The sequence below is a fragment of the Serinus canaria genome, chromosome 5 (assembly GCF_022539315.1).
Source record: "Serinus canaria isolate serCan28SL12 chromosome 5, serCan2020, whole genome shotgun sequence".
Lineage (NCBI taxonomy): Eukaryota > Metazoa > Chordata > Aves > Passeriformes > Fringillidae > Serinus > Serinus canaria.
Genome location: NC_066319.1, coordinates 17,097,322 through 17,119,697, shown reverse-complemented (window position 1 = coordinate 17,119,697; position 22,376 = coordinate 17,097,322). Strand labels below are relative to the sequence as shown.

General features: G+C 42.1%; 1 protein-coding gene across 4 annotated transcripts in view; it reads left to right on the top strand.

Moving 5' to 3' along the window:
* TSPAN4 (tetraspanin 4) overlaps positions 1-22,376 on the top strand; it is a 417,843-nt gene that overhangs the window by 381,437 nt on the left and 14,030 nt on the right. For all 4 annotated transcript variants that reach the window (XM_050975744.1, XM_050975742.1, XM_050975743.1 and 1 more), the window contains one exon: positions 15,414-15,515. In XM_050975744.1, coding sequence (XP_050831701.1) covers positions 15,414-15,515 — 102 coding nt within the window. The remainder of the gene's footprint in view (positions 1-15,413; positions 15,516-22,376) is intronic.

Below are 22,376 nucleotides of genomic sequence, written 5' to 3'. Positions count from 1 at the left end.
GTGTGTGGTTTTGTGCTCTCACATATTTGTTGTGGAACAGTACTCCAGAGAACAGACAGCTTTCTCAGTTTTGCACTACTTTTTTCTAATTTGTTAAATGATTTTATTTTTCTTCCCCATGTGTCTGCATAAATTGTCTTGGTGGGAAGAAATTCACCCCTGGTTGATTAATCTGAGCATTTCTGTTGTCCTGTTTATATTGTAGAAGGAATGGTGAGCACAATGAGGTTTGTAATTGAAGCTTGTTTCAGTCCTCTCATTTACTCCATGTATGCTGGGTGTCATTTTTCATCTGCAAAGCTGCTTTATGCAAAAGCTGAATATCTGTTACATCTGATTTGCATGGTTTCAGCTCTGTTTCCAAGATTAGATTGTCTGTGGCACATTTATCTATCAACAAATTGTTTGTCTACGTGATGAGACATTCCCTTTGGCAAGATGGATACAGTTCTTCATTGCTCAGCCTCCAGGTTACAGCACTTGTGATTCTTGACTGAATGTTTCTTTCACAGACTTCTGTGTGCATTTGGCTCTAAGGCCAGAGCTGCCACTGTTGTGAGGTTAGCAAAGAAATTATTACTGCTCAATGAAGTCTGTACACGGGGATGTGGCTTTGAAGCTTCAGAACAACTGGAATCCTGTCCCTGTCCCAAGACTTTCTGTAGCTGTTGGAGAGCTCCATGTTTTAGTTGTGTGAATCTCTGTGCTGCTGCTGCTGAGCCTTGGCTGTGCTGGCAGCAGAGAGCACTGGCACATTTCTCTTTCAGTGGAAATGTCTGACTGGCACGTTTGCCTGTGGTGTCACACAGCCAGTTTCCCAAAGGTTTTTATCCTTCAGGGACACTCTGACTGCAGTGACATTTACATTCCACATTCTGTCTTGGTGATTCCTGACTCTTTCCTCCTGTCAGAGTTAAAGCCACTCGACCTTTTGACACAATGGGGTTTGAGAGCTGTGGTTTTCCTTTTCACTGTTAATATAGTGCAGCACTTCCAAGTGATACTGATGGGTTTCACCATTGTTAGTTCTCTTGATGACTTCCAAATTTTCCAGAATTCAGAGATAAGGATGCTGACTGCTGACCTGACCAGCACTCAGAAGGCTATGTCAGGGTTTTATATGCCAAAGCAACACTAGATTGAATTAGAGTCTTCTGAAATTACAGTCAGTATGTGTTCTGTGTTGTTTAGAAAGGCAATCGCAGCCACTGTTTTATTGTTGTGATTTTCTTCTTGTTGTTTTGGTGGTGGTGGTGGTTTTCTGGGGTTTTGTTGTTGGTTTTTTTTCTCCATTTGTCTTCACAGATGTGATGGCAAAAATTTCAGCAGCACTGAAAAGTCAAGAAGTGTAGGAATATGGAAAAGCACCTGATCCTGTATCATTCTTCTCTGGTTTTGAAAAGCTATCATAGATAAAGAGATTCTTACAATTTTTTGGCTATTGCATTTTCCAGCAGTCAAGCCCAAGAAAGGTGAAAGTTGGCATAGCAAAGACTTCCCCATCTGTTGTCAGATTATTGCACAGTGCAGCTGCTCTTGTGTGACCACTTGAGAGCTCCTGCTTGTCACAGGTACACAGCTGAGGGGATTTGGTCACTGCCTCTTGTAAAGTGGTCATGCTTTGTGGGAAAAAAAAAGATATTTTAATAGAATCTGATTGGGAAAAAAACCAAACAACAACATGCAAAAAAACCCCCCAGGCATATAATAAGCAGGAAATGGTCTTTAGTAATTTTTAAGTGCATTTTGGTGCTCAGGTGACGGCACTGTATGGCCAGTACTTGTTACTTTGTGAGATTCTGAACAAGTATAAATAGGCTACATAGCAACAGCATCTGTTAACTAGTGCTGTCCTCAGCCCATGGAGCTGTGCCAGAGTCTCACCAGAGCTGGGAAGCTGCCAGCCTTCACTGGATGAAATCATGTGAGATAACAATGGCAGCGAGGCAGAATGACAAATACAACTCTTTCTTCTCACTGAGCTGGGGGGAGGGGACTTGCCTTTTGCTTTTTAATATTTTAAAACTTTTAGCATAAACCACAAGCCCTCAACATCTTATAGTAAAGCCCTCAACATCTTATAGTAAATAGTTTTTTAGTAAAAGCCAAAATTCTCAACTCCAGTTGCTGGATTCAGTATCTGGAGTATTTTACAAACTCCTGTGCCAGTATTATGGGACTTCTCAAAGTAGCACAAAAGCTGGTAGCACTGGTAGAAGTAAAAGACTGCTCCTTTGGATTTAGTGACTTGTGCAGACTAATTCCAGCCTGCAATTTTTTTTTTCATGGCTGCTGGGTTAAATTGGGGATTTTGTGGGTTTTTTTGTTACTTACAGGTTTTTCAAAAAGCATTCTCTGACTCTTTACTATTTAATATTTAGGTTCTGCTGTTTGTCATCCTGAACCAAGCAGGCTGTTTTGCACTCCCCTGACAGAAGGAAGAAAATGTGTTAAAGGAAAATGATCAATGATGAATAAACAGCAGAACTGCTCTCAGACAGATTTTCATTCTTGCTAAAACTGCCTTTTCCAGCATTTATATGCCTGACTTCATGAGCATTAACTGGGTATGGACTGGGGAGGATCCTGGTGATCCCACACCCTGCCAAGCCAGTGCTGCAAATTCTCAGGGAAGTAGCTGGCAGGACAGGTAAAAGACAGAGTGTTCCTATGAAATTAAAAGAGCCAAAAGAACTCGATTGTTTGGACTACAAAATAATCATGGGGCATTCATTGCTAAAAGTTAAATTGAAGGCACCTTTTGCTGTTTACCTTGGAGTCCTGACTTTATGTAATAGGGACTAAAATGTGCTTGCTTGTATCAGGGGAGTTCAGGCAACACATCTTGGAGCTGCTCAGCTGTGACTCCTCAGGCTTGGCCTGTCCCTGCAGGGTCCCTGTCCCCCCCAGTCCTGGGGCTGAGGGCATGCAGGCTCCCACACTGTAACCAGGGAAGCCACAGCACAGCAGCCTCTAAGGTAAATGCCATGAGTGTGCTGCAGGGCACATGAGCCTGCTGCAGATGGTGGCTCTGGAGCAGCTGGCCTCTGTGTCCTGGATGACACAGCTCCCAGAGAACAGTCAGGGTTGACATGGACAAGGGAGATGGAGAGCTCCTGGAGATAACTCAGGCTGTGACTGAGGAGAATTTGTGCCCCAGATCACAAGTGCCAGTGTAAAAGGAGCAGTGCCTGATCCCAGGGTGGGATGTGCTAGAGAGACTGAGATGTTTGCTGTCAGCTGTTCTTTCAGGATGGATTTGAAACAAAGGTCAAACTGCAGGGCATAGGTGACATAATCTGGCATGAATAACCCAGTCCCTATCCATGGAAAACTTGTGGCCTTCTGGGAAGATTTGTAAATTTTAAGACCAGATGAGACAGTTCCAGTCCTCTGTGGTCCATAGTGCTTCAATCAGTATTCTTGTCATCAAACTAATTATACCCAAACTGTAATTTTTAAAAAATTCTGAGTCTTGGTTTAAAGGCATCATTGACTGCATCTCATTGCTCAATGATTTGTTCCAAGGATTTATTTTTGCTTCATGGATAAAATTATGCCTTGTGTCTATCTTGAATTTGTCTGTCTTAAAAGCTCTAACCACTGACTCTCATTATGTCATTTTGTGATAGAATTAAGTGCTGTCTGCTGTTGAGAGCTGCTGCTCCATGTGGGTACCTGAAGATTGCAATTACAATGCTTTTTGACCTTGTCACTCTATTAGTTTTTCCAAGAATGTTAATCATGTGAAGGAAAGCACTCTTCTCAGTGATGGCTTTTTATTGTGGGTCTTCTCTGGAATCCTTTCAAATTTTCAGCAGATTTTTGAAAACATGGGTATCGGTTCTGCAATGCAGAGGTAAGGACAATAATCTGCCTTTATGCAGCTGGTGTTGAATAAACCCATGACTGTTGCCTCTGTGAGCTGGGAGTATTGCCCTCAGAGCATGTCCATCTCCATTTTTCTTCAGTCCTTGCACAGGTTTCCTGCTTTCCAGAATACAGTTTCCAGTCTTGTAGAGTGACCTCACATGTTTTTTTCTTGGATGTCTTTTCTGATATTTGTCTGGATAAGCCCTGAGGCTCTGTAACCAAGCAGGACAAGTGATATCAGCAGATTCTTTAATGCATGGCAAGTTTTGTGTGGTATCTGCAAAATTTCATTAGCAGTGATTTTTATGCTTCCTTCCATAGCATCAGAAAAATACCAAATAACTTTGTATCAAAAACCCACTAAAAACCCCTCTGAATGAACCCCCTGTTTTTAACAATGGGGGGGGGTTGTAAATTTTACTTTTTAAAATACATTCAGTGTGGCTGCAGTGACTTCTTTTTTCCTCTTGTGCCCTCATAACCCTTGACACTCATAGAAAATTTCAGTCAAATTTGAGCTCTTCAGAGGTGTCAAAACTACTAAATTTAGGTAGGTAGAGAGACCCAAATGAATGCCCTATGGATAAAAATGTCTTGGAGCTGTTGCAGGCAGTGTTAATGACAGAGAATCCAAGGGAGATGAGAGGGAACAGACAATTTCCACTTTTAAGGAGAGACTTGGGATTAATGCTTCTCTTTTGCAAAAAGTCAGTCTCTTAATTAGGAAAGAGGGGCTCATTTTGAAAGGTAGAAGCATGAACAATAAATTCAAAATAAGCCAGAAGCAGCTGAGGAGCATCCTCACAGGTGTTCTTGGGACTGTTGTCACATGTGGCAGATTTAATCTTTCACTTTGGTTTCTGCTCCTCTCCAAGGGATAACTCACCCCTCTGACAGAGACTGTTCCTGAACAAAGCAGACCATCATGGACAGTGACTCTGCCTGGTTTGCTTTGAGCACCTTGGTGCCATTCCTAGAAGGGGCTCTGGCACATGGCAGAAACTCATCTGAGGTCCTAAGCTCAAACACTGCTTTGTTGAAAACACAGCACCTTTGGTGCCACTTAGGAGGGTGGAACATCCAGTCTCTCCCTTGGTGAAGGCACTGTCACTTATCTCTGTTTAACATATAGGGGATTAACCACATTTCCTTCTCCATTCAACTCTTGTGACTTCCAGTGAGAAATAGGGCTTTGTTCTGACAGTGTTGGAAGAAGGGAGTGTTGGAAACCTGCATTTGGTGCCATAGAATTGTGACTGGCAGTTTGTTTGTTTGCTTGTTTTCTGTTATTATGGAAAGCAATCTCCATGTAGTTTATTCATTTGCACTGACTGAGTCCCAAATCATTCCATTCACGATTAAATCTGCTTTCAGTGAAGTGCATTGAGGAGCTGCAGTTGTTGATTTCATTAAAACAAGGGAGGCATTTAATAGCAGTTATTCACTTCTGTTGCTTTGGTTATTTACCAGCTTTCTAAGACATTTTGTTTACCAGTTTATGACATCATCGCTGCAAAGCTTACCTGGGGATTAAACCCAGTAATTCCAGTTGCTGAAGGTCAGAGCACCCATGGTGTCAGGGTTGTGGGTTTGGAGAGGGAATGGTTTCCAAGCTTGCGTGCACCCTCATAGAAACAAGGTCTGAGCCACTGGAGACACCACGTGAAGATGCCAGGTTGCATAAAAGTGAGCAACTCCATTGTCAGCAAGATTCCTGCCAGCTGATGAGCTGGCACTTAGCAGATCCTTTGTTCTTCCAAGTACACATCCATGTGATTGGAAGAAGATAACGTTTTTTCAAGGAAGAAAAGTTGGGTAAGGGCATCATCACCTTCTTTGCTCTTTGGCCAGGCAACTCTGGCACTGGTTTTGTTGAGTTTCTGTCAGGTAGCCAGCTGTTCCTCCAAAGCCCATAGTTTTTCCTGGATTTTGGATTTGTGCTGCCCTCTCTCTCAAGGAGTGTGTTCTGCACTTTTCCTATTTCCAGGCTGAGCAGAGACCACAGGACTGAAGCCCACTGGAGTGTGCTTGACTTTGCCTGGTGCTCTGTTCCCTCCAAGGATGATGGTAGTTATCCTCACAGCATTATTTATTTAAAGCAAGTTTATTTCAGAGAAAGCTTATCTTAAGAATAATAAAGCAGGCTGTGTGCAAACCTCACTTTCCCCTAAGGATTAACGTTCCCTGGATCTAGGAAGACACAGCTTTCAATCTGTTTCCACAGAATCACTCTTTCCAGACGAGTTTTTCCAGGCAAAGTAGCAGATTTTAACCCTTCAGTGGGTTTGGTTTGGTTTTTAAATGGCTTTTTTAGTTCCAGCTCAGAGAAAGATGGTTTGTCAGCAGACATTTGTTTTCCTTGTTCTAAGGAATTGGGATAATTTCTACCCCTGAGGAAATTAGCCAGCCCTGTCCCCCAGCAGCTTTGCAGCTTGCCCAGTTGTTACTGGTGCCAGTGGAGCTGAGGTCTGTGTTCAGCAGAGCAGCTCTGACACCAGGAGGTGGCAATGCCCATGCCTGGGAATCACCAGAGGAGCTCAGAGCCTTCCCCATGGCCCCAGCAAGGCTCAGGTGACACCAGAGGCCCAATACAGAGAGGGTGCAATTATTTAGATGTTTACAGAGTTGTTTTTACCTTACAGCAGTGGACAAATCTGTATTTTGGCTTGAATTTTTCTACCAAAGTCATAAATTTATGAGGAAATTAAGTTAACTGGATAAATGGATCTGCAGATAGCCCACATTTACACAGTGTGGGGGCCTCATTGATCTTCTCTTACCACAGTGGAAGCACAGGGCATAATTTGCCTTAGTTGTCCCTCCTCCTCTTATTTCAGTAGTGCTCTCTCTGAATGTGCTCTCATTCACCTTTAAGCTAAGTAAATGAGTATGGTAAATAATTGAAGCCAAGTTTGATCCCATGGGACAGCTGCAGCAAATGGCTCAGTGGGCAAATGGCCAAGTTCTTCATCTCTGTGAGCAAAGTGCTGCCTTCCCCTTTTCCAGCCCACAGCATCTGCAAAGGATTATGTGTCCAATGTCACTGGTCCTGGTGCCTAATCACACGGGGGTCATTCATTCCTACAAGGGAAGTGCTTTGCCTCCCTGCTTTCACTTGCCTTGCAGTCCTGAAGCCTTTGTGGCAGCTAATTGGATCTAAGGCTCTATTGGCATGTGCATCCCTAGGTGGATGGGTGGGGGGGGGGTTGGTGCTCTTTTTTGGGTCTGCTCAGTTGGAGATAACAGGCTGTTAGCACTTGAAACACAAATGCAACCCACCTCTCATGTCTCTTGGCAAACAAAGGCTCAACAGCATGTATTATGTTAATTAGCATCCTTCCCATTTTGCTTATCTCAGGTGATACTGATGACTGTTGAGGACAAATGAAAGTGATTATCTCTTTTAAAATTTAAAAAGAAAACAAAAGGTAAGGAGGCTGACAACAGATAACCTGGAAATATGCTCAACATAGGTTTTGAAAAGACAGTTTCCCTTTTCTGCTGGATTGGGTTCAGTGTGCATGGGATTTCAATACATGAGCATAGTTCAGAAGAGTCTTTACACCCTGGCACAGGTGTGCTCCTGAGGCCACTGGAGATCAAGCAAAAATTACCATTTACTGGGGTAGGAAGGAAAGGAGTGAATCAGGCCCATGTGTGGGGAAAGGCGATTGAAGTGAGTAGGAGGAGTGGCACAGGAACGAGATGAGGGCTTTGAGGGTAGGTTGGGAGATCTGTGGAACACGAGGCTGATGTGTGAAGGCAGGGGAGGCTTGCTGAGAGCAACACTTGGTGGGAAATGTAACTGGAGAAAGGGAACAGAAGCTCTTTTGTGTCAGTCAGCTTTGGAGCAAGTCTATGAAGAAAACCTGCTGCAAAGGGAGTTTCATTGTGGAAGAGAAATGGCACAGCTAGACCACGGTGACTCACAGCTTTTGTTGAGGATGGGTTTTCCCAACCAGCTTAATAATCTGAAGAGAAGCCTTTGTATATGTAAACAGAAGTTTCCTTCTACAGAATCAGCAGCAAATGTATCCTGAATGCTCTATAATTAGGTATGTCACAAAAACCCTGCACTTCAGTGTTCACTCACCTGAAATTCCTCCAACAGGCTGGTGAGGCTTTTGTCACCAAAATCCATAATTGTTAAGAGGAATTGACTTAATAACATGGTAGTTACTTTGCAATGTCAGGCGTCTGAGTAAGCAATTGATTTGATTTACCTGCCTAGTTTCCCCCAGCCCTTTTCCCATGTCTGCTGCAGCATTCCAACTTCTTTTAAACAAGAAGCAGCAAACCAAGAATTCATATTTAAAGTTTCTACCCCTAGTTTCACTGAAAATAAAGAAGATTGAGGGGTTTTTTTTAAGGAGGTCTTGGACTATCTCACTGGGCAGTACCTGTGCTCAGGTGCCATACAGACAGCTGAAATAAGGTGTTGGCTCTGCTACTGGCTTCATTCTCTAAATGAGCCAAGAAACTGCACAGCTGCAGCTTAACATTTTGAGCCTGTGTCTCTGAGCTTGTTATGATGTGCTTTATTTAAACAAACATGGGGACCTGACTCACAAGCTAATTCGGCTGTTGCTGTGCCTAAGAAGAGGTTACACGCAGTGGCCTCTGGCTACAGAGCAGTGTATTTCCCCTTACACCAGCCATAATAGGAAGCTAAACAATGATAAAATGCCTCACTCCCTTGGACCTTAAAAGGCATCATTTGGACAAAATCTGGTGCAGCTTGCTAGAAGCATTTGAATTTGCTCTTGCATGAAAAATTTTGAGTTGCAGACTCTAGTGACTTGCCATCCTTGTGATCTCCTGTTTAAAACAGAGGAACTAAAGCTACTGTGGCATTCATTGGCATTTCAATAGTATGAAAAGTACAGGGATGTTTCAGTGGCTCCTTTCCTGCAGCTTCCTCTGGTTGCTGCTGCCTGCACTCAAGCAGAAGCAGGTGATGGTGGGCAGAAGACAGTGACTGAAACTGCAATTAATTATATGCCCAAAAACATTGCCCCAGGAAACACTGGTTTGAAAAACCCAAGTTTTTTTATTTCATTACTTTCTTATTAAACACCAATGCAACTTCTTGGTTCTTGTGAGAGCACATATGGGGAGACTCTATCTTACAGTTTCACCATTTGCCTGCTCCAGGCCAGTGCAAGATGTGCTTGTCCTTCCTTTTGCTTCCTGATGAAGCTCAGTTTTACCTCTAAGTGTCAAGAAGGTTCCTCCCTCTTTCTTTCTCTCTTTTGCCCTCTCTCTCTCAGGTTAGAAAATCCATTCACTGTCTCAGGTTCTGAATAAGTGCTTCATCTTCCACATTGGGTTTGGTATTCAAATGCCTACTGCAAATTATTTACTATATTGTTAACTTTATGGCATGACTAGAGTCGGGTTATTCCTGTTTTACAAATGGCTGAAACAAAAGAAGCAGTGACTTTTCAAGACTCAGTAGAGAGCCTGTGGCACAGCTGAAAGGTCTTACCTGAGCTGACCTAAGGCAGAAGTTTCAGAAACATTCATTCTTTCAGCTCCCAGACCATTTCCTTTGATCTGTTCCTGTATTCTTTACTCTTCTGAAGTTAAACAGCCAGTGCCAGCGCATCTCTCTTGATATCAAACACTGCTAGAGCAATAAGTATTTCAACTAAATTGTTGAAGTTTAGAAGATCTGTAAGGTGATGCCTGATGTTGGCTTTTGCAGTCAAGTTAGCAGAAGAGAATTCACTAGCTAGTGGGTTTCTGTGATAAAGGAAGCAATTACAAAAAAAAAACAAAACAAACAAACCACAAACCAAAAAAACTAAACATCAAGCCCATTAACTCCACACATTAAGTGTGAAGTTGTTTCACATTTGGGGAAAAAGCAAGGAAGGGAATCCCACAGCGCTGAGTGAACTGTTCTGGAGATGAGCAACATTGATTATACTGGCAAGCAATTAGCACACTGCCAAATATCACCAAAAATCATGCACTATCTCTTATTTACTAAAATCTTAGAAGATTTCTATGTCTAGGCAGAAGGTAAGGAAGAGTTCAGTGGTGAGGAGAGCATTTATGGCTCTCAGCTTCTTATAGACAGGCTGGGGGACATCTCATTTAAAACAAGCCTTACCTATTGGTGCAATCAATCTCATCTCTTCTTAGCAGGCAAAGGCTCCCACAAATGACCTTATAGATTAGGCACTTTCTGTTTACATTCGATTTCCCACTGCCTGCTATTTGTAGAGAATGATTATCAAGGCATTAAATTAAAAGTTTTGCCCGGTGGGAAACTATTGGATATTTTGTCATTTTCTTAGAGCCTCTCCTGTTCTGCTGGAGAGGCACAGAGGCAGGGGAAGCAATCACCAGAAAGGTCAAGAATATTTGCTTACCTATATTGGAACGCTGCTGAGAGGCTTTCTCCAGTTTAGGGGACTTGTTGGGGAGAGGTTTTGTTCAGGTTGTGGTAGGGGAAAGCATTGAGGCTTGAAATTAAAAGTCTCCAGTTGCCTGCAGGTTGGAAAGCTGGCATCCTCTAGCCTTTTCCTAAAGGCTGTGCCCAATCTAAGTGACATCTCATGCTTTCAACAAGTTCAAAAGGAGTTAATAAGGATCTCCCCAAAGCCTTCTTTTGACCTTTATTCTGGAGAAGATTCCAGCAAAGCCACCTTCCCTCTCAGTGTGCTGGGACAGGGGAAGGACTTTGTGCCTTCAGTATTGCTGGAGCTTCAGTCTGATCAAAGTTGTGCCTCATCTTAGCTGTAAATACTGATAATACCCCTGTTCTGCACAGAAACAATCCTCTTGTTTGCCCAAGATGTTTTGCTCAAAGCACTTCCTCCTGCTTATTGGAGGGAAAATTACAGGACTGGGCTTCTCAGGGAACAGTATTTGTCTTCTGGTTCATACCTTAACAGTAAGTACATAAACTCCAAAGCCTTTCATTTAGACAGAGTGAGAGGTCTGTGAAACCACCCCCAGGAACTGAGAAGGCCCCTTCAGTGCCCCATCTGTAAAGCAGAGATGGAATTAATTATGAACCTGGTTGTTTGCAGTGCAGAATGTTCGTGTAATGCTTTCAGCATGTCTGTGCTAAGCAGGAGTTTGTTGTCACTGTTGTTACGTAGTTTTTATCTCATCCTCAATTATTCTTAGCTTGTCTTATTCAAAGAGACAAGGTGGAGTCTGACAGCCCCAGGTCCTCTTGAAGTGTGCTGGCTTCTCCAGCTGGGCTTGTCAGCCAGCCAGCCACAGTTCTGCTCAGAGACTCTGGATTTCTGAGGCAATGAGGGGACAAAGCTGACAGTAAAAGCAGCCTTACTGTGCATTGCTACAGCTTAAGTAGCTGCCTCAAGGGAATACAGATTAAGAAGGAAACACTTTAATTTGGCCTGAATTTATATGCAGGCTGGAGTAAGATTTTTTTGGCAATGTTTTGTCCCAGCTGTAATTTAGGTGAGGCTCAGATAGATCCCTGCCCATTTTCTCTAGCTGCATCCAGCTTCCAGCCACTTTTCCTGACCTCTGTGGCAGGTTCTCTCCAGTCCTGCTGCATCTCTTGTAGCTTTCCCTTCTGCAGTTCAAATACCGAGTTTCCTTCACTGCCTAAAACTCTCTGCACATGACTTGTGCACCTTAGATCAGTATATATTTTTTAGAAAGTCATTGTAATAGGACAGTGGGAGATTTAAGAGCCCTATTAGGGTCTAATAGAAGTCAGTGTGGAAATATTGCTGCTCTTTGCAGGATCTTAGCTTAAGTAAAGTGCAGCAATATGCATGTCCTGCTCTAAGAAGTGCTTCTCTTGAAGGCATGGATTGTAGTGGATCAGCACACTGGGATCCACACATTTAACCTACCAGAAACACCACTAGAACCTGATGGGGCTGATCAGCATGGGCAAGGCTCCAGTGTGTCCAGTATGTCTGTGAACCCAGGGCTCACAGGAATTTACATGGATGGCATGGATGCCATGCCAGCTTCAAGCTTTCACCTCTCATCTGTTGTCCCAAGGAGGAAAAGAATTTTTCTCTTCTTCACTAACAGATTGATAAATGGTTCTTGTTGCCAAATCTTTAAGAAACTCTTTAATCTAAAGAAATCCCTGGTATTCCACATGTCTAAAAACAGGCACCTCAATTAGAGCAACAGTTTGTCTGCAGAGTTTTTGTTATTCTTCTTTGTGCTACGTCACTAAAGCTGTGATTTGTGAAGGGCCTGGATTGTGTGTGTAAGAATGCAGCAGATTCAAATTGCAGAATATTAAATATAATACTTCAGTCCTGATTTGAGATAGACATTTTGCCTGGCTGAGGACTGGTAGCTCAGAGACAAACAAGGGAAGCTGACAGATTGGTGAATATTGGGCAGGATCATTTGTCAGGAGATGTGATGAATCACTGTGGCGCAGCATTTCATTTTCAGAAAGATCATTTTCTGAAGTAATTAAAGGCAGAAGAGACAGCTGGAGGTGTTCTGGGAGTTTTCATTTAAATCAAAGTTACAATTAGAATAAAGGCATATTGAAAAGTTCCTGTTATTCTAAAAATATTTTGAGGAAGGAAAATAATTGAGGTTAGAAGGAGACAGGAGGACCTGGAAGAGCCCTTGCCAGCTGTGCCCCACAAATCGGCTTTGGGTTTTACTGACCCCTCTCTAGTCAAAGCTGGTAGGAATAGTATGTCTAGAGCTTCAAGCAGTGCTTCAATTGGGGGAAGATGTCCATATTATAACCTTGCACACAGGTTATGTGAGCAGAGGTCAATGTGCTTTTAATTGGGCTGCACGTAGAGCCTGAGCTCCTCTCAGTGGGAACGAGAGCAGCCCTCCTGTTTCATTTCGTCTGGGCTCTGAGGAGTCCGAGGTTATGTCACCACTGATTAATTCATGCAAGGAAACACATTAATAACAAATGCAAATAGGGGAGACACAGAGGGTGGGGGGCTTCCTGCTGCTGCTTTAGCTGCAGACACAAGTGCCAGGAGGCCAAGGGCCCATCCCTGTTCTCCTTTCTCCTGGAATCCAGTCACCACCCACAAACTCGGTCATTCTGTACAAGGTTATTCCTGGGGTTTGATCAACACCTTTGTGACCCTAGTGTAAGCAAACAGAAGAGTGTGAATGCTTCAAGGAGTAGCTCTGTGACAAAGAGATTTTAAATCAGCTGCTCTTCAGACAGCAGCATACTGTTGTATGTGCAGTACACTTAATTAGAAGGTCAGATGGAAACTTTAGTAAAACAGAACTGTGTAAAATCCTGCCTTTACCATCAATCGAGTCAATATAAAGTTCTTACTGTGTGTATATGTGTAAAACTGGTATTTCCAGATGCCTTCCCTGTCAGTGGACATGAAATAAAAAGGTGAAACAAACTGGCCATACTGTTCCACAACATGTGTTTGCCTCTTTCAAAGTTGTAGCCTGCACAGAGATGAGAGATAAGGAAATGAGACACATGCGTGGTGTGAGATTCTAAAAACACATTACATCCTCTTCCAAGCAAGATTCAAGCAGGTACTTTATTTTTAAAACAAGAATTAATGATGGGTCATACCATGTGCAGGACTTGATGCTGAGACTTTGTGAAATAGCAGTGGGAGAACTGGTCACATAGTGCCTGTTTTCTTGACTAATGCTCTGCTGGTTACTCAGTTTCTGAAATATGGAAATCTGATGCTTGTGGTCCCAGTATAAAGGCCTTGCACTCTTTGTGCAGGAAAAGTGGTTAATTTTAGGAGGAAGCCTCAGCAAGTTGCTTGCTAGTGAGGCTTCTCCAGGTAGAAGGAAGATCAGGAATGCTTGGTGGCACAATCTCTTGAGACCATGTTAAAGCACAAATGGACTAACAAAACTTTGCTCTTGATCTTCTGTGAATGTTAAGTTAATAAATTATCATGATCCATCTCAAATAGGATATCAAGATTGCAAAGCAAAACTTGATTAAGGAAGTGCAAACTTTGCATTTTGCATACTTTTAACATGGCATTTAGCCTTCAGATAAGAATTGCTGTTCTCTCCCATATTAGTTCCATATTAGTGCTGATATGAGCCTAAGACTGGTGTAGCTCTCTCTACAGGGCAGATATTCTCAGATGAGATAAATTAATATTCAAAATAAACCTTTCTCTTTCATCCTCAAGGTAACAGATTGCCTTGCTGGATTTCTGTCCCCACCTGCCCTTAGTTACCCTGTTCCTCTTCACCTCTGTCAGTTTTTGAATAAGAATTAGTTTTTAAACAATTAATTTACCTCACTGCCTCTGTAGGACATTAACTAAATTTCCAGGCCTCTATGAGACTGGCATCACAACCATGCCCTTCCATCCTAATTGATGGCACTGCTGGAGATCACAGCAGGTCCAGCTGAGACACAGAGAGCTGAGGGTAAGTGCAGAGCTGAAACACAGTTCAGTCTAATTCTTAAATGAATGCTAGGAATCCCCAGCACATATAAGTTTATCGTTTATTGCCTGTAATTTTCTCAACTAATTCCGAATTTAATGACAGCTTTCAGCTTTGGTGTTCTCTTCTAATTAACGTACCAGTGACGATGTATAATCTCTGTGTAAAGCCAAAAGCAGCTTACATGATAATTACAGAGGGATCACAGCACCTACTGTTTAAGGAAGGCATCCATCAGAAAGGCCTTGCATGATAGTTAAGGTGCTGAGATTTAAGTTGTAATTAATCTTAGCTTGTGCTGTTTCTTGTACTGCCTCAAAGCTTTTTTATTACTGGCTCAACATGATGCTGGTAAACTTTCAGGAAGGAAACAAAAGAACTGGACAGATCAAGCACAGTCTTTTGCACATACAGCAGAGGCTTCCTGGACATGGTGAGCTTTTGAGGTCATAGTATTTTTGTAGAGTCATACTGTTGAGTAACTTTGTCTGTTCCCCATAATAATTATGATGTAATGGGTTGAAAATTCCTCTTTTACACTGTGCAAGATTCTTTGCATCCACCTTTTTTGCAGCTGCAGCCAGAAAGCAATTCTGACTGCACAAATCAGAAGTGAAGCCCAAGTGTGTGGCAGAAGCAGAATACCTTTGCTGCCTCTATTAACTCAAAATTAGCATTGATTACATCATTTTAGACACACCCCCACCTCTTCCCCATTGGAATGATGAGTTCCAGAGGGGCAATCACTAGGGAATGCACCATGTCTGTCTGTTTTCCAGTATGGAGGAGTACACAACAATGTACTTGGTCCCAATTAAATATACTAAACTAAAAGGAAACACCGTGTGTAGAATAATGATTTCATAAATAGGCTTATTGGCAAAAATGAGTGGTTAAACTGCATTCAGTCTCCCTGTAGTACTTTAGTAGTTATATGAGAAGGGAAAAGATGTATTAAAGGTTTCTGTGATAGGAAACAGGAACATAAGCTCAGAAGAGGAACTCCTCATGTTTTTTACAAAATGTTGGTTAAACTTTTATTCATTTCAGAATACGACCATTGTCCAACAGCTCTATGCTCCATGCTCTTTGATTCTGAAAAGTGGTACTCAGCAAATATTGAGTTCTGTGTCTTTTGTTGTTGATTCTAGATTGACAAGTATGCTCAGCGGGATCTGAAGAAAGGACTTCACTTGTATGGGACAGATGGAAATATTGGCCTCACTAATGCATGGAGCATCATTCAAACAGATGTAAGTCTGAGCTCTCTCTTTCACCTCTTCCTCTTTACCTTCTGGGTTCTGTAACACCATGTTCTGGGCATGAACCTAATTAAACCTCCAAATCCCAAGTCACTCTCTTTCTCCCACCCAGTCAGCACATTAAACTAAACTCTAAACTCTGCTTTTTGCAACAAGCAGTAATTTTTATTTATTTTGCCTTTGACCAGAAGTATCGTCTTCCTTTTAGAAGGTTATACTAAGTTGATGCCTAAATATGCAGTTCTGTGCTATGTGGAGTGGGAAGGAGCTGGTCAGACAGGAAACAGGCTGTACCTTTTCTTTAAAGTCAAAGGGGTGGCTTATGTTGGGATGAAGAACATAATAGCAAAGAACCTCTTCAACCACTTTTTAATTTCTGTCCTGTCTCCTTTCACTGCTACTTTTGTTCCCACTAGTGAGTCAAAACAGAAACAGAGCATGGTGTTTGTAACCTCTTCCTACAGTCAGAACATTTTCCCCAGCAGATTTCAATCATCCTCCATCACAGGTGGACTGGGAGTGCTTTTTGCTGTGTTGTCACTGCTATTTCTTTGTCCTGATTCTCTGACAGCCCTCTGCCAGTGTTCATCTGCTAAGGACTGGTGAACATTGTAGCTGGCTTCCTCCTCTGTCCTTGTCTGAGAAAACACCATCACTGACAGTTCAGGTTTATTAGCTCTGTATTGTTTCATATTCAGTTCAGTCAGTTCTCCTGGGGGTGATCTTTATGATTTCATGTTCTCTGCTTCTTGAATGGCAAAGTGCTCCAGCTTTTCTCCTGCTTTAGGCAGAAGCACTTGCACTGCCTTGGCTTCACTCAAAAAATCCTGCATAGCCTTCTCAGTTTCTCCTCCAGAGGTGCAAGTGTGGCACTGACAGGAGGGGTTTAGTCTTGCCTGATGTCTTAAACGGATCCAAGACAGTAACCTCTCCCAGTGCTCCCAAAGTCTCCTCTTATGGACAATACAAGTTAACAAGAGCAGCAGGCTGCTAAGAAATGATCTGAGAAATGGAAACCTTGAGATCCCTAAGAGAACAAAAGAACTGATTGGCCAAACTCCTTGTGCATCTTTGGGTCTGCAGGACCTGTACTGAGTGCAGTAGGTTGCCTATGACACTGCTGTGTGTGAGAGACAAACTGCTCAGGTCCAGGAAACAAGGCAATTTCAGTCCTGCATCCCAACAACTGCATGGGAAAAGTTCTTTCAGTTACCTTTAAAAGGCCTCAGCATCTTGCAATATTGTTAATTTCCTCTTCCAATACTTTTTCCAATACATCAAATATGAGAAGGCATCAGCTACTTACAAGAGAAATGCAGTTGGTGGTGCTAGCTTGAGAGCAAGCCATGTGAAATACAAATAATATTTTTTAATATCATTGTATAAATCCAACAGTATTAGAAAGTTTAGTCTTTTAAAGTAACTTAATTATGTGTAGTAAAATGTACTAAAAACTGCTAATATTAAAATATTTGTAGTAAGTATTAATCTGCTTTCAGTGACACCCCAAGAAGTCTTATAGCAAAGGTGGGGGGGGAAAGGCAGTATGATACTTCTTCTACCCTTTGCATAAAATAGGTGTAAGAATATATGCAATGTCTAGTTCATACAGTTACATTTTTTCAAAATCTTCATGAGTTGATTGGATTTAGAAAAGATGTAAAAAAATAATAATAATTTTGGAAAGTTACATTATGGTGAGAAATTTTAAATACCTTATATAAACAGGCAAAAATAAAGTAGTGATGTGATTGCAGTGCTTTAAAAGAGAGCAGGAAGTAAAAAGGGTTGTGAGAGAAAAGGGCTCTGTAATTGATCCCAGAGCTAAAAACTCAAGTTTGACGTATCTGGGGGTAGGATGTTGTGGTACAGCAGCACAGCAGGTTCTTTTTCTCTAAAGAATAAGACCTGGCTTTTTGCTTAAAGGAAATGGTCAGGCTCAGTGACCAGCTTGGGTTTGAGGCAGGACTCAATAGTCTGTGGTTTGTGTAGTGCTGCAGATCATGGTCATTTGTCCTGGCAATTCTTTTGGTCTTGAAACCCATTATAGTTTAAAGATTGTCTTTTAAGTTTCAGATGAAACTCATGTTAGCTAACTCCTAGAAGCTCAAAAGATGACACGAAAATGCCACTCCTTGTGCTGTGTGCAGCCAGGGGACATCACTCTGTCATGGCCACTGTGAAATTACCATGTGCCAGCTTGGCAGTACCACAGTGTCAAAGTCGTGCTGGGCACGGAGGAGAACAGCAAAGAGCTCCCACAGATCCATTTTTGCCACTCTGCATAATTGGTTCTCACATGTATCTTTCAAAACTATCTGGGAATAGACTATTGCAGAGGTGCAGCAAAGACAATCCCATCATGGTTAATTATGTAAAACACTTTGGAGTTGAATAGAGCTATCTAAATGCCAACTTGGGGGGTTTTTGTGTAATAATCATTATCTCTTACATCCCTAATCAGTAGAGTGTAATCACTGATTGGAGGATTAGGGTGATGCAGGGGATTTCCTGCAAGGGAAATCCCAGCCCAGGCTTGCTGTTTGCATTCTGTCTCATAAGGCTCTCAACAAAAGCCACAGCAGAGCGACCACGTTTTCATACAGGACAGAGTTTTTCCTGATAGGAGACATCAGTCGTTGGCTGAGCCATGGGCTGTGTCTGTATGTGGATGGAAAACAGCAGCCTCACAAAAAAAAAAAAGCCATGTAAAAAACATAACAGTAACAGAAAACATGAGCCCTTGTCCCTTCTGCATTTACTTTCTTTGTATAAGTATTTTTCAGAGCCTGAGCACTGGTTAAGCAGTAGCTTTGACACTCTGGTATAGTTCTTAATTTCTCCCAAGATTTAAGCTAGAGACCATCCCCATCCTTCATTCATTAGGTACTACTGTGGATGGCAGCTTTGGCTGAAAAAAGGAGCAAAAAAGTTTTTCCAAGGAACCACATTGAGATGGCATTTGATTTTTTTGGGACTGGCCAGTCACAAATCAGGGGGAGTTTTGACTGGGAGTGTAGATGCCCAGTGCACACAGTGACTTGTGAGTGGTGATTGTCAAAGTGTGAAAGGCCTGAGCACCTTTTGAGGAACGTTTTTCTTTTCTGAAGCCTTTGTGCCTCGAGAAATGGTTTTCCTCTTTTTAACAGAAGGCTACCATTTTCAAGAAACTGGAAACAAGGGAAAAACAGGGCCTCTCTTTTAAGAGGAAGTTGCAGTTTGGGCTGATGCCTGAGCTGCTCACGTTACCGATAAAGGAGTTGGGTTAAGCTGCAAACCTGCTAAGTGTTTGAGAGGAAAGGCACTGCACTCATTTTGCAGTCCTAGTAAGCCTCTAGGTCAGGGAGCTGTTTCAAATCAGAACATTATATTGATTTTTTTTTTAATACCTTCAGCTAACCAAACTCTCAGCCTTTCTCAATAGCATTTCTAACCTTAAAAGGATCAGAAACACAAGCAGATGAATTCTGTGTGTCAGGACTGAAGACTATGAAAGCTTACAAAGTGATTTTCAAACATGACTAAAATTCTGATAGTTCAGGAGGTAAGTTACCCTGAACTGCATGAAACTCCTTACCCACCAGGACTGGTTAAAGTCACAGGTGGAGATCATTAGAAAATGAGAAACAGGCATTAATTTTTAAAATGTTGCTTCATCCCCAACATCTTTGTGATCAATATTTGAGCACTTCTACTTTTAACTAAGCGGGCAGTAATTCAAGAACCATGCAGAAAACCTATTAGCTTCACTAAAGTGAGCAAATTCAGCTCACTTTTGCTGATGTGTAATGCCTTTTCATGTCTGTTTAGACCACTGTAACTCAGAAGAAATTTGACCCATCTGCCTATTCCCAGTCATTGATTCTATTTGATCAAGCCATACTTTAGAATTACTACCAGAAACCACCACCCATTAAACATGATTTTTAGAACAAAACTATATTATTCATCACTTTTTACATTGATGGAGGAAAAAAGTGAATAGAAGGCCCCCTACTCTGTCTCTAGTTTTTTGCCCCATTCACAAAACCAGAAAACAAGGTTTTGCTAAAAAACTGTCTGCAACAAGGATTGAATATCTGTTTATTTTCATAAACCCTATCCCAACCAGACTGAATCTGCAGGAATTGGCAAAGAAGATAAGGCCTACTTAGCCTTCAATATTGGGAATAATGTAAAATGTGTATAAGTGTCCAACTCCTTACCAGAAATTGCATTGTTGCACTGAGATAGAAACTTTTTTAATAGATTACTCCCTTTTAAAGTTTATTAGTCTGGGTACTCCAAAATAAGCACTGTTAGTTTGTAATTATTTCTAAAAAAAGTAGGATGTTGAAAGTAGGAACAGAAGTAAGCATTTAGGCAAACTTGTGTAATTTTATCACTTAACTTGTGAAGGGAAGAAGATAGAAGTGTAAATGTGACCAAAAAAATGAATGTGGTTGTAGCAAGAATCAAGTCTTCAATGCTTTCATGCCTGGCATTGACAGAACATCAGCCTTTTTTGGTAGAAATGACTACAACAAACTGCTGGTGACAGACATTGTCCTTCATGTGCCCTGAGCTTTCTCCATTCCCCGGTGTAGACCTGTCTTTAACTATCCCTGCTTAGAAACCTTGCCAATTTTCAAGAGAGCATTGCTCTCAAATCTAAAAGAACTCCTTAAAAAAAAGTCCTCCATGTTCCCCTTTCTTCTAATAGTCCCTCAACAATTTGGCTGCTTACTGTTCAGCTGCATCAACCTGGGATAAATCAGTTGCTTGTCACAGGATCCAAAATCACTCCTGCACTGTCTCTTTTCTACTTGGACATCCCTGAATTTATTGAGCTCTCAGATTATCTGCCTTTGGCTTCTGGCTTCTAGCTGGACCCCTTTGCTGGATCTGAACTGGTGATCCATTTAATCCTGTTGCTGCTCCTTTCCTTGTTCCTGCATTTTTGACCATGGATCAATGCTCCTGCTCCCTAGAGATGCCAGTCATGGGACTTGGCCTACACTGAGCAGGGCTCCCTCCCTTGCTTCTGCACTCTCAGGTCTCTGTGGTGTTAGAACGCTGCTGTATTCATCACCTCCTCTTGATTAGGGCTATGGATCATCCACTGCTTAATCCCACTGCTCATCCTTCATCTTCCAAAGATATTTCTTCCAGCTATAGTTACAGACATTATTTCTTCCAGTCCCAAGACTGTGTTATGTCCTTTATTTATATTTGAACTTCTCTTAGCCCATTCTCCCATTGCTGTGTCTGCTGTGCTCTTGTACTGAGAATCTGTGTGGGCAGGCAGTTTGTGTCCAACTGCAGCTCATCTTTGCAACTGCATTCCTTCCTATTCTCACCTTGTGGTTTACCAGGAATTTTTCCTCTTAGGAGTCCCAATCCTAGCTCATGGCCTAGCCACCTCCTGCTTCACAGGCTCCATAGGAGAAGCTGTCCTCAACCTGTTAGTGAGCACTTGGCTACAAAACCCGTGCTTCATCTTCATCTCCTTAGTCTGTCAGACTGACACCTTCAGCCATGCATTATTATAGGAAGATGGAGTCTAGTTCTGATTTATGCAAACTTGTGTCACTTGTGTTTGGCCAGAACATCACTCAAATGTCTCAGCCCTTACCGCTGCACACTCTACATCACAGATGAGCCACATTTTTAAGGCTGGCTGTTTACAAGCTGTCACTTCTCGCTGTCTATCAAAGAGCTGCCTCCTGACTCTAATGATGACAGCCTGCAAGACCTTCTTCTTGTTAGATTTCCAAATAAACCAGCCTTCCTCAAATGCATGCCTTGTATTCCAGGCAGCTCCTACTCACTTTTGGGACCTGTTACACATGGACCTCCTGTTTTTTGTGCAGGAACATACAGGAAAAAAAGAAAGGCACAAACTTTTTTTTTCTAGTTTCATATCAGTTTGTAGAAAATGAAGCCTGTGAACTTAAAAATCAAACATTTGCAAGTGGAGGATTGAGTTCTGCCACAGACCAAATCAAAATTCAGAGCAGAAACTTGGAAGGATAGATGTTAGTGCAGGAAAGTTTTCTGACTTTTCCTTGACAGAAGAAAAACTCTGCTGTGAGCACTGAAATGTCTCTATCAAGGAGTACTTTCTGAGTGCTTGAAGCATCATAAGATGCATGAGGCAGCGTGTGACACCTCTGCCCTCTATGGGTCTGGAGTGGCACATTTTGTGTGTGCAACAAGACCTGAACATTACAACTCTACTACAGCCTGAACTCTACAACTATTATATAACAAAGGAAAATTCTCCCTCAAGACAGTGTAAACGTCAGGATCTCAATTAGGTCTTTGGCCCTGGTGATGCAGATGTCTGCATGAATATGAGTCTCTCAGAAACAAGAGAAGTGGTCTCCACAGGGATGTGAAAAACACTCTTCAGGCTTTTCTAAATTCACATTTAAAAAAATAAGATCTTGGCAAGTAATTTTGGGACTAGGTAGGTGGCTGGCATAGCCCCAAAAAAGTGTGAGGTACTGTGAATAGCAGAGAGCAGTTCTGCAGCCCAGTGTTGTCTTGTTTACTCATTGGTGCTGAAGTGCCTAAATCCCAACAAATTCATACTTTTGCATAAGGGTGACAGATGGTGTATACATCTATATGGTAATGAGTCCCAGCTTGTTTCCTGTCTCAGGAATCTACCAGTTCCCAAGGGGAAGATGGCCACAGAGCCATTCCTTCTACCACTGTGTGTTTCTGTACCTTTCATCCCACTACCAAAGTCAAACAGAACTTCTGATTTAGCAGTGTTGTGATCTCTGCACACACTGTGTTGTTGTAGGCAGACACTTAAGGCACAACTATTAGAGCAGCATCAGATGATGACATTAAAGAACTGCA